Source organism: Mercenaria mercenaria, chromosome 14 (genome assembly GCF_021730395.1).
Source record: "Mercenaria mercenaria strain notata chromosome 14, MADL_Memer_1, whole genome shotgun sequence".
NCBI classification, from domain to species: Eukaryota; Metazoa; Mollusca; class Bivalvia; order Venerida; family Veneridae; genus Mercenaria; species Mercenaria mercenaria.
In genome coordinates, this window is record NC_069374.1 from 4358887 (window position 1) to 4372458 (window position 13572).

Genomic DNA, 13572 nt, shown 5'->3' on the forward strand with positions numbered 1-13572 from the left:
CTTTAAAAATATTTTTGCCTGAAACTGCAAGGCCTAGGCTTTTGATATTTGGTATGTTGCATTGCCTAGTTATCCTCTACCAAAGTTGTTAAAATTATGTCCCTAGGGTGAAAAGAGGCCCTGCCCTGGGGGTCCCAAGTTTTACATAGACTTATATAGGAAAGAGCTTGGGGTCACATGGTTCATGGTAAAACTTCTAGAATCTTCTTGTCTTAAAGTTCAAGGCCTAGGCCTTTGATATTTGGTATGTAGCATTAGCTTATGGTCTTCTACCAAGATTTTTCAAATGATTACCCTTGGGTGAAAGTGGCCCCATCCCGGGGGTCCCAATTTTACATAGACTTATATAGGATTTTTTCAACAAAAATCTTCTTGTCTGAAAGTTCAAGGCCTCGGCCTTTGATATTTGGTATTTAATACTGCCTAGTGGTTCTCTAACAAGATTGTTCAAATTATGCCCCTGGGGTGAAAAGAGGCCCCGCCCCTTGGGACACTTGAACATGAGTTATTTAGGAAAAATACTTAAAATCATCTGATCATATTTCCTTGACTGCTTAATTATAATTACCTAATGACCCCAAGTAATTAGGGGTCACTTGACTGTGACCGTGACCTGCTGACCTACTTTCTTGTTTTTTAAGATACAGCCTTGAAATTTGGATGACATATACAGTTTTGCCCAACGATCTTAACTCTGACTTTCAGTGATAATAAATGTGACCTACTTTCTTAATATTTTAGCATCAGTTTGACATTTGAAACATGTGGATCATATGATATTAATCAGGGAGCGATCCAGGGTCATCATGACCTTTTTGTAATCAAAATTATTCGATGTGGTCGAATGCTTTCAAGTTGCCCGGAGTTTGCGGTGTGTGAATGTAGACACGAGATGCACGTGCCGGTCATGATATGCATTACATTTAATTGTCAATCAATCATTGAGGACTATGGTCAATCTGACTAAAGTACATCTCCTATTCGTTTAAAAGATCAAGTACTTTAGTCAGATTGGGACTATGGTTACCATGTGAACACTGCTAACTCTGCTTCGGGGCAGCGTTGGGTGTTTCCCGACTTGTAATGGTGGTACAGAACGAGACGCATCGAAGCATTTTACTTATTGCTAGGGCAAAGACTACGACTGGTTAATTACTTCATAGATATGAGTATTTATATCAGCGTGACAGCCCATACTGAGGCTTGTTGAATTTATAACTTATAAAACAGTTGCAAATTATTAAACGCATAAATAATCATAGTCCACAAAAGATACCACTATTTTATATTATATCTGCTTATTTCAGCGTGAAAGACACTTTAACTGCCTAGGGATAAGTCAAAATCGAGCTATAATTTAAACAGAAGAAACCTGAATATCAGTAAATATTTGTATGTCGACAAAAACAGCGCACGATGTCCGGAAGGATGCAATGATTTTAGATTTCGATTTCAGGTGTAGTTTCAAATGAGCTTTTTCTCCCTCGTGGCCATGTTGATCATGCTATACACAGGAGCATGTGTGTCAACATTTCCTTTCTTGTTTAGTTTATAATATATTTTTTTGCTCGATTGTGATGGAAGCTTCAAGCATATATATAGAAACCACTCTCGAGTGCGCTTCCTAGAAAAAAACATCACTGGTGTCATATGAGAAGTCATGGACGTGACCCCAGTGTGGCTCGAACCCACGACCCCTGGATTTCTGGTTTAATAGTCTTAAAGGGTGATAGAATGTTGCCTCTTGTAATTATAAACTGACTGCAAAATATACATACACTGGTTATTATGAAAATAGTTTTAAAGTAGTAAAGCATCTGAGTCCTTCTTGATATAATGAACAAAAATAACATTCTAGTGGTATAGCATACAACGCAGGATGGCATAAACAGTATTAAATTAGCAGCCTTATGGCCTCCGTGTCTGAGTGGTTAAGGTCGCATGTTCCGGTTTCGAAACTATCAGGAGGACAATACTATACGGAGTGACGTCTGTGGTCTTTACCTGCCATGAAATACTATCCGGAGGGACGCCTTGGGTCTTCTTCCCCCACCATGAAATACTCTCCAGTGGGATGCCTTGGGTCTTTCCCCACCATGAAATACTATCCGAAGGTACGTCTTTGGTCTTTCCCCACAATGAAATACTATCCGGAGGGACGCCTTGGGTCATCCCTCACCATGAAATACTATCCGGTGGGACATCTTGGGTCTTTCCCCACCATGGAAAACTATCCCAAGGGACGCCTTGGGTGTTACCAAACCATGAAATACTACGGAGGGACATCTTGTGTCTCCCCCCCCCCCCCCCCCACCAACAACCACCACCATTTACATGCTATCTGGCGGGACATTTTAGGTTTCCCCCACCACGAAAAGCTGAAAAATGGCCACACCAGCTTTCGGCTCTTCTTCTATATCTGGACAATATCACTGATATATTTACACATAAACATAATTCCCAATATTGTATTAAAAAGGTGATGAAACAAACAGTTCAATAATGGAAATATGTGCGACTATTACCGAAGAACATAAAACAGTTAGATTAATGTACAACATGCCAACTTTTAATAGCGTTTCACAGACATCGTCACTTGAGAGTCATTAGTGTTCATTGGACAGATATGTTGTTTATGAACATGCTCTTGGTTCATTTACGAAAATGTGTTTTATAAATAGTATCTTTGATCTTTGATAGAGACTGAAATGTTGTCGCTTGTTACATTAAAACTGTATTAGTTTCAGCTTCTGTTAGAATAAATAAAAAATCATTTATTATATTTGTAACATAATATGTCATTGACATTTTACTGGAGTATTATGAAATATAAGATTTTCAAATCATGTTCATTTTCTATGAAATACGTTTGAAATTTCAGATGATGTACAGCAAATCACCACAAAAAATGATTTTTTTTTCTATCAAGACTAACTCTGCACTGGAAGTACTTTATCGGTTATCTATTAAATTATAATTTTGTTTATGATTACATTTATTATATCTGTTGATATTTGAATGGGTTGATATTTCAATGGGTATGTAATATATAGCACATCTGGCGTCTTAAAACTACTGCAAAAGGCACTTAAAGCATCTCTCCTATCGGAACCTGTGCATTTTGAAGTTATACTTGAAACTGTTTCTTTGGAGAGTGTCAAATTCCATTTAAATTGCTGTTATACATGTCCATGTTGCAAATGTATGCCTGATTTTGCAATTTTGTTCTTGTTGTTTTGGAAGTATGTGTGATTCTGTAAATATCACGTATTATGTAAACAACTTTACAAGCAAAGTTACTTATCTGGCTAGATTAAAGGATCTTACCTCCAGGTCGTACGACAACAAAAAAAGAAAGAAATTAATAAGATATCGGAAATTATTTCTAAATTTCTTAAGACGTCTTTGAAAGTAAGTTAGATTCCATAAGACTTATAGTTGTATTTACTACTTTTACGATTCAAAAATGAAAATCGTTTATAAAGGAGTAAGTACCGGAGACAATCTTCCTTTATTATGATTGTTTTTATTTTGGTAGTTTTTATTATTTTGTGTAATTGCTCGATGGTATACCAGTATTATGTACTTCACAGATTTCAAGTTCAGTCTTTGTTAATTTGATCGTAACAAACGGGTCTCTGACTAGCTTTTATATAAAGCTTGTCTTGGATTCAAATGTCCAATGCCGTTACAGGTTTGAATGTCCAATGCCTTTATGGGATTGAATGTCCAATGTCGTTATGAGTTCGAATGTCCAGTGTCGTTTTTATTTCGAATGTCTAATGTCGTTATGGGTTTGAATGTCCAATGTCGTTCTTGTTTCGAATGTTAAATGTCGTTTGTGTTTGAATGTCCAATGTCGTTCTGGGTTTGAATGTTCAATGTCGTTCTTGTTTCGAATGTCCAATATCGAATGTTACACTTCTAGCCATCTTCACGCCTTGAATTTCCAATATCGAATGTTACACTTCTAGCCATCTTCACGCTTTGAATGTCCAATATCGAATGTTACACTTCTAGCCATCTTCATGCTTTGAATGTCCAATATCGAATGTTACACTTCTAGCCATCTTCATGCTTTGACTGTCCAATATCGAATGTTATACTTCTAGCCATCTTCACGCTTTGAATGTCCAATATCGTTCTCTATTTTAATGTCCAATGTCGTATGTCGAACTTCTCGCCAACTTAACACTCAGGATGCATATCATAGAGAAACTAAAAAGATCACTTTCGTTCTATCTTACTCATGTATAGAATTTTTTATGGAGCGGCGTCTGTCTGCCTGTTTGTAACAAGTCAGTTAGTCTCGCAATCCTGATAAATATTGAAGCGGAAGAAAAGTAAATTTACCAGAATAACCTCAGCGTTCATCAATGTCAGAATGATTATATTGGGGACTGCTTGCTGAGCCTCAGTGCGCCTAAATGATGAACATTTTCCTTCCTCCATGTTGACTAAATGTCTATCATTTGTCTCCGATAAATCTCTAAGACTACAGTCTACAATTTCAGTGCAGGTTTGTCCAATCGAAAAACCATCAAAACTTAGAGTAATCACGATTTTAAAAGTTGTATTTATAGTCATTTTAACAATAAGAGTCTTTTTGAAAAATACATTGTATAACAAATGCAGTTTCGCTCGATTGGCCATTTTATATGTTGTTACATACAGTTTGCAGCAGTTAACTAACCTGTTTGTAAATAATCTAGCAGTATCACTTTTCATAACTGGTAAATATGTATTTATTTCTACAATATTTCTTTAACCCTTATAATGCTGGACACTATTGATTCTGTCTTCTGCCTTTGCGAGCAGTGTAGATCATGAGCAGCCTGCACATCCGTGCAGTCTCGTCATGATCTGCACTGTTCGCCATTCAGTCAGTATCTTTTGGATAAGTACCCCTTTTTTAACAGTCAACGGTACTGTCCTAATTGAAAGCTGGACAATTAAGCACAACCGAAAGATGAGCTAAACAAATATTTTGTAGTATCAAGCACCGTCTCTAGTAACTCTACTCAGGTCATTATTTGGTTGTAGAAATTCAGCCTTTCCATCTTTTGCGAATTTTAATGCGACGGTAATTTCATATGAAATTCGTGTTTTTGAAACCATAATAGTCGATACCATTACTGGAATATGATAAATCTACTGAAATCAAATACTGCTGTCAAAAAAGCTGAAGTATTTTGCAAATAATCAGCTATTAACTTTTTTTCGTAAATGGATACATTTGAAATCATATAATTGTTAAATTTTAAATGTTTCCAAGATAGCAAACCCATATCTAAAACTTACACATACGTTAAAGGGCTTTTGCATGTTTTACCAGATTTTGCATATTTTACCTGATTTCACATATCATCTATTTCGCATGTTTTACTTGATTTTATTTCTCTAATGTCACGCGGTCAAGTCAACATCAGAAGACCAACACTATGAAAGTTTTGAGCCTTTGTGGGAAAGTATTCTCCACTTTTAACAGTCTTTTACTTGCACAGGAAAGTGTCTGTTTAAAGTTCATGCTAAATGTGAAAAGTAGTTTTCATTTCTAGCGGTAAATTGAAGTATCCAACTGGCCAGCATGTATACCTAACAAATTGTTAACATGAGGATTATACATTAATACGAATGCATATTCTACAGATTTAAGAAACATGTAGGGGACTGCAAAAAAAAAAAAGCGAGAAATATAGAATCGACAAAATTAAACTGAAAATCAGTAAAAGTATAATAAAAATTAATCGATGTCCCGTGATTGGCGTTTAACGTCTTGCATATCAAATAACTGGAATTTGAGCGTCTCCCATATCTTGCACTATCCTCTAAAACCCTAAAATAACAAAGAAATCTTCTACAAGGGTCGCCAAGATTGCCAACCGGTGGCGACTGTAAATAGTTAGATACAAATAAAAATAGGTCCAACAGAGACGCATTAATGTTCATATATCGTGCCTTCTGTCTATGAATTCGTTTTTTGTAATAACCCTCATGATCTTAATTTATTATTTTCTCCGAAACTGAGTACGAGGCGCTAAAATATCGGCAAACTTGTGAACTAATCGTGTATCCTAATAAATAATACAAAGTCCTCGACTCACTTGCTCGCTTGGGAAATTGCGAATGATTTCATCTGCGAAAACAAAAAACAATTGCAGATGTAGTTATTCGTGGAAAAGCTGCTACAGTTTTTCAATATTAAACTAATCTATCAGGGGGGTGGTATTCAGAGCAAGTCATGAAACGCTGAGACTTGTGATATTATGCTAGGTTGTATATTAACTTAAAGAAAAAAATGGAATATTGTTGGAATTATTTACTCACAAAGATTAATTGTAAACCTTCGGAGCATTTTCTCATTTTTCTGGCAGAAATATCATTTCCATTATGTTTTAAATTTGATTTAATGTTATGAAAATGGCATTTCAAAAATGATGATTACATTAAATGATTTTATAAAACTGAATTTTGTTATCTGTTACATTTTAGCAAAACCTTTGAAATTATCGCTACAAAATAACACACAGACATTTCAACAATCATCAAGACGTATTAGAATGAGACCGGACATATTGACAGTAAGGACTACTTTTAGAGGTAAGTAACAATTTCTTTTAAGACTTGTTTGTCTTCTATATTAATAAATAGACGACCATTTTCAGCAGGTTCGAAGCTGAGATAGACATATATTCTAAATTGTATTTTCACAATGTTTGTTTGCTGTCAAACTTGATACATTCAATCAAGAGTCGCTCCGAACTTTATTCCGTGTTACTATTATCTTTGGTCCTTTGTGGGATCGCGAAGTCACTTTAATGTTCCTGTATAATAAAAGTCCGCTGAAGTCGGCGATAGGAGGCAGTTGTGGTGTTGCACATTTCTCGTGGCTCGTTCGTGCTTGCGTTCTATGCTTCAGAAACACCTTCTCTACAAACGTGTATATTTCTAAATAATATGTTCATCGTACTTTACTTCATAAGTAATACAAAAACATCAATTAAGTTATTAACTATATATACTGAGTGATTGTTATTGCTAGGTTAAACTTTAAGTCATCAAGCCATTTTGGTATATTGGAAAACGTTTCCTCTTCTAATATGCAAATTTGGTGATCAGTAATCTGCGAAAAATAAAGAAAGTTTCCGAAGACATCCTTCTTGATTACCATGATACATATCTAAGCTTTGTTGAAATAGAAAAATGATCCCTCGTGTGATAGACAAATTATGGAAATTTGGAGATTTTTATGGAAATACAGATCATATAAACAGTTCTGGTTGAATCAGCCGAGGAAAGCGGTCAGTGTGTTTGCTATTACATTACAGTGTGCGTTTAATAAAATTTCGTATTTTCATACATTTATTTGTTTAGTTTCAGTTTTGTTTACTGTAAGAATTAATGCCCCATTATCCGTCTGTAACATTTTTAATGAAAATACACTTGTATCTATTCTTTGGAAGCTGCAGTAAAAGACTGGGAATATTTATTGATTTGTTGTTATTAAATTACACAATCCAGACAATGTCTGACATGTCAACGAAGTTAAACAGTATCAAACTATATCATGTGAATTTGAGAAGTTAATTTGGAAATATGGAAGTCGTTTGATAAAGAATTTCACAAAAACCGTCAGTAATAAAATTGAAATGTTAGTTTGATAGTTCTTAGAAATGATATATAGCAGAACCATGTTTTAACATATTGAAACAATATGATGAGGTTATACACTCGAAAAATAATTTCTCGAAGGCGTAACCCCAGTAAATGATACACGCGGCTCATAACAGAATGTGGTAGCACTCTTTGGCGCCAAACAATATGTCAAGATTCTGTGTTTTAACGGAAATGTGCATCGATTATACATATTAGAATTTTCATTAAACTTTAACGAGCCACTTTATTCGAGAATAATTCCAAGCTATTGTGTTGCAAAGAAATTTGAGCTGTCGTAACAGATATAATCTTCGACAAACTCCTTGGTAGGTGCCGCTGGTTAACTTTCACATACCACTGTTGTTATAACTACAATTTCCGTTGCTATTTTACTACATTTCACAGACGAATTGATCTGTGGGACCGTGAGAGTCAGGAACGTATTCGAAACTAAATTGACTTTTATGAAACAGAGAGCAATAAAAACTGAAACATGGCAATAACTCCCTTGCTTCCAAAGTGACACCTCACTTTCTTAGTTTGATCATTTCCGATACGGTGATCATAGTTCAGAAATTCGGGAAAATCGATTTTCTTTGTCAAGAGTCAACAAGATTTTAAAAGTTTTTTATTTAGATTATAAGAATTTATTTCTGTTACAGTATTTTCTATGTTTTATGCATGACATAACAATTGAAAAATAATAAGCTAATACCTGAATACCGAAATTCGGTTGAGTTGCGGTAATCTTCCAAAATGCGTTAGACGCAGCGCATTCGGAAATTGTGCTGCAAAAAATGCGTAACATATTATAAAAAGTTAAAATGTATTGCTGGACACCTGATGCTTATATAAATCAAAAGTGTTTGAATATTGTCAGTCCATACTAGTCTACTCGGCCTGGACACGCAGAATTCTAGTTCACATAGCCACGAAAGACAAACCTGTGCATGTATATAAAGGATTTTAGTTATATAAAAATGTGAAAACATGAGATTCCGAGAGCGAAAATGCGAAGATATCTTGACGCGTCCGCAGATTTAAATTTGTGTTGTTGACGCCCTCTAATTGTTGCATTTTCATGTTTTCAGCCCCTGCTAAGCATTTAGTACGACCAATGCGCTGTCGCATTTTGGTACTGTGTACCGTATATATAGTAAAATGCTTTAGGTGTTACATTACCCGTAGCGTAGATACATTCATTTACACATGTTATGTCCAGTCTTCTTGAAAGCGAAACATTTAGCATTCAAAACGAATTTTCTACACTAACTACTATATTATCTATCATTTTCCTTTTTTGTAACAGCTTTCTCGTTTCACCATATCATATTGTTCTTCCGGGTCCGTTCGTCGCTAAATTAGTTCACTGGACAGTGAAGGACTGTCTTGCTAGATGCTGTGGCCAGATGACTGTTTCTTGTGACAGCAATCTCTAATTCCTCTAAAAATGTCTTTGCAGTGTTGTAAAATGCGAAATCCTTGCATACAGACAATGAGGATGCTGTTAAGAAGAAGAAAGCTTTTTAAGCTAGTCGTTCTAGTATCCATTATTCCTGTTATCTTCTGTGAGTAATTATATATTTCCATTTCTTAATTTGTAGGGAAATGTTTTTCACGTCTCCTAGAAAGCATTTATAGATGTGTTCTGTCTAGGTTATAGCTTAGGGCTCGTTAGGAACTGATTATTTAATTAAAATCAGTTTCTTTACGTTTAAAGTACTAAATTATCCATGTTTTCTTCATCATTGCTTTGTGTTTAAGAAGAATGGGACTGCTCATAACATCATTTTGTAACGTAATTAAAGACATGCTTTCATGCATTTTCAAATATGGCTCGATTTGATTGCCAGTTCAACGAAGAAGAAGGTCATGCTCTGTAATTTCTGCGACATCATTGCCACATGACGTACGGTTTATTACTCCTCAGGTAACTGAAGTCAAGCATAATATTTATCAAAATATTTCAATGAGCATATAAGAATGTAAACAATCAAGGTCATATCGCTCGGCTAACACCGTTATGGTTCAATTTTTTGTACCTCTGAACTCTGAACCGTGATCAATTCGACATCAAACCACTCAGGGGCTTTGATGAATTGTTAAACATCTAAATTATTTGTGATTTAACATAATTTTTCATTACAGACTTGATGGTATGCCAGCCAAACGAGAAACAAATGGATGAAAATCTTCCGTTGGATCAAATGTACCGGAATAAAACTGGCAGCGATGTTTTGGTAGCTTATCATAATAAAAGCAAGGTTCACAGTTCAGGTTATCTTCGGAACAGTCCGTCATTTTCCGGAAAAGACGAAACAATGAGGTGGATAGACGTCGCAAACGATTACTGTAACTCCCCGTTTACAAGAACGACTGGAAATGAGGGTCAGTATCAAATCGAAAATAAAATGTGACATTTAGCGTTTGTAAATGATACTGGCAATTTATTCAGCAGCGAAATGGTTCTCGTAAGATTATAAAAATGTACTGTTTTGTTTTCTATCATTGTGAAGGTTACCCAACTCAATGACTTCCGCCAATGCCGTCTCATAAGAAGGGGAAAATGTCAAAACCGGACACAGTTAAGAAATAATGAGGCATAAAACTAGACGCCCATAGTTTTTCGGCGAACATTTCTTTCTTTCAAAAATTGGTCAAATATGACTACTGTGAAAGCGACCAGTGGTGCAAAACTTCCTGGCGTATAAATTTTGCACGATATCTTAATGTATTACCAAAAGTATTGTGCAGAGGAGAACAAATCGTCATAACGCTTCTGATATAATGGAGAAAATCAACAATCTTTTTGCATTTTTACAAAATTCTAACAATTATTTTTACTCACTTCATCACTTTTCCATGTCATATATACATGCTATGCCTACGGAAATGAACATACTGAAAATTTTCACCCGAGACTGTGGGCAAGTGGCTTTTACAGGCTTCAGTGAAGCATAACAGCCGTATATACACTTGTTTTGGTGAATGCGTTCCAACTCTTTGTTTTTTATACTGTATAGTTCTCGAGACAGTGCTAGTAAGTCATTAGGGGAGGAACAGGAATATTTAATTCACACTGTTTATGATGAGTGTTTAAACATTTCATTTCCATTAATACTGTTTGTGGTTTCCATTGATTGATTGTGATAACTTGAAATTTGTACCAGGTGATTTAGTATCCATAATTAATCATATCAGCTATTTTCAGTTTTTTCTTCAATAATTTTTCACCATTTAATTAATACGCTTATTGAATGCAACACTATGATACATATAGAATAAAAATGCCCAGCGATTTCTAAGCCGCCCTCTGCAGTAATAATTTTTATACTTAGTACAGACTGTATTTCATACAATAATAAATGTAAAATTGATTGCGGCTTCTCAAAGGTCGTTGGTTCTAGAGGAGTGTCCGCTTGTTCATTAAGTTCCAAGGATACATTTAGGGACGTCTTCTACAAATAAGAACTCGAAAGTGGCTTTCTGACTTGAACTGTATCGGTATTACTAACTCCGAACAAAACTACAACAAAAAACAAAGAGAGGTAGAAAATCTATATAAATTTTACTGCAATTCTGAATGATTTCAATATAGGAATCGTTCTTATGAAAAATTTACTATCACGGCAAAAGTGAATTTATAAAAAAAAATAAGACGTAAAATCACTGCTATGAAATATGCATGATTGCATGAATGTTTAAAAGATTTTAACCGTACTTTTTAATGATGCTGATTATGCTTTGAATAGGTAACATCCCAGAGGGATTCAGGCTGAGAAATGTCCACGTTTTTATTCATCATGGTGACAGGACATCAATTCATCGATCTCCTTGGTACGGACCGGAAGTGTTTAACTGTAAATTCAACACGTGGTACAACGGATCAAACACGAAATTCAGTCGCTTTACTGATTACATGGACATGATGGCTGGGAAGCAAGGAAGGCGGAATCATTTTCTAAACTGGGCTTTGTATCCAGATAGGGATGTTTGTGCAAATTCTATTTTGACAAGCAGGGGAGCATTACAGCATTTGCAACTTGGTCAACATTTATCCGAATCATACAATCGGCATGTGAGTCTTTTTAATCCAAAGTTGTCTTTAACCAATCAGATAAATGTCAAAAGCACAAGTACATCAAGAACCTACCAAAGCGCAGTGGCCTTCTTGTATGGCTTTCTACCGAGATTCAATATTTCACATCTTAAAATTGAAAACTCCCCAGACATGCACTTCTGTACAAAGCAGTATTCTGTACAGAAATCATGTTATTGTAAACACGCAAAAGAGCTTTTAATACTTTCCGAGCAGATTCAAAAGAAGTTTGACAGAGAAAACTCTTATGTTCAGAAATATTATGAACCTGTCACAAAGCTCTTTGACGTTGCAAGTGCACCACCAGTAACAGCCGTAGCTGAAGCTCTAGTTCCATTTTTCTGCCATAACATCACTCTTCCTTGTTCGTATTTGGAGTCGCCTCACGGTTGCCGAGAACTCATAGGTGATATATGGAACACAATAATTGTTAGAGAGCGGTTAAAATACAATGACTCTGACCTTAATTATTTGAAGTACAGTAGCATTGTCATGACACCTGTTCTCATTGAGATTATCATTAGGATCAAGAACATCGTTGAAAAGCGTCCAACACCAAAGTTCGTACTTTATTCAGGTCATGATGTCACATTATCTCCCTTGCTTTATGTGTTAGGCTTACAAGATGAAAAATGGCCGCCATATGCTTCACGCGTTGTGATTGAATTACTGGAACATGATCATGACGCGTCTTTAAACAAATTTTATCTAAGATTTCTTTATAATGGTATTGATAAAACGGAAAAAGTCATATTTTGCAGAGGGTTAACATATAAACGTTTATGTAGTTTAACTCATTTTACAGAATTTGTTTTCATGAAGATGCTTAGAAGATTCGGATATAATAGTTATTATGACGCGTGTTCAAGATAGAAAACTATTTGTAGATATCGATTTATATCTTTACAATAACAATAGTATCAAAAAGAGGCGAAAACAGAAAAAAAGATAGTGAGTTCCAAATGCACAGAAGAAAACCATACGTGTAGAAGGGAGCAGGGAACTAGACATACACAGAAGAAAACCATATGTTTAAAAGGGAGCCACACGCATACAGGAGGGAACCAGACATACACACAGAAGAAAAACATACATAAACAAAAGACCCGCACATACACGGAAATGTTTGTGTCCAAAGCTACTATAATGTTTTGAATTTAAAAGGAACAGGTTATGATAATTTAATTAACCAACAATTAATGTGTCAAAGTCAACAGATACACACAAATCAAATAACGAAAGCCAAGTACCCAAATGAAACTGGTTTATATTCAAAATATGCCAGCATATATATATATATAGTGCTACCGAGTCGTTCGTATCAAATATATGACAAACTTACTGCTGAAATTCAAATAACTTTTACCAAACTCTTCTCTAGAAACATTACTAAACATTGACCTATGTGGACTAGTAAAAACCTCCTCTTTTCATTGAAGAACATCTATGTCAGATTTGTAAATATAGTTTCATGACAGATAACTGGTATTCCCATGGGAATTGTGCACCATTTGTGGTAGATTTGTTTTTGTATTCTAATGGAAGATATTTATTTTTAGTTTTTATCTATATACAAATGCAGATGTTATTACAGTATAAAACAATACACCATACTATCTCAATGACACTTGCGTATTTTTGTCCAATGGTTAATTCTATTTATCCTAGGGAAAACTAACAATTCGGATACTACTGCATCTGTTTAACACAAAACGTGGTACACATGTCTATATTTCGACAAACTGAGAATTGCTGATTTCGATTGAAAGAAATTAAATGTTCAACAGAAAAACGGCTTGGTTATAAATACAGTTTAA

General features: G+C 35.1%; 1 protein-coding gene across 1 annotated transcript; it reads left to right on the top strand.

The window, feature by feature from the left end:
* The first annotated feature begins 6145 nt into the window (after positions 1 to 6145).
* LOC123527990 (2-phosphoxylose phosphatase 1-like) lies at positions 6146 to 13294 on the top strand. Its single transcript, XM_045307733.2, has 4 exons — positions 6146 to 6600; positions 9119 to 9224; positions 9805 to 10044; positions 11409 to 13294. Exons 2-4 carry the CDS (start codon positions 9128 to 9130, stop codon positions 12626 to 12628), a joined length of 1557 nt encoding a protein of 518 aa, XP_045163668.2. The 5' UTR covers positions 6146 to 6600; positions 9119 to 9127; the 3' UTR covers positions 12629 to 13294.
* Positions 13295 to 13572: the final 278 nt, after the last annotated feature.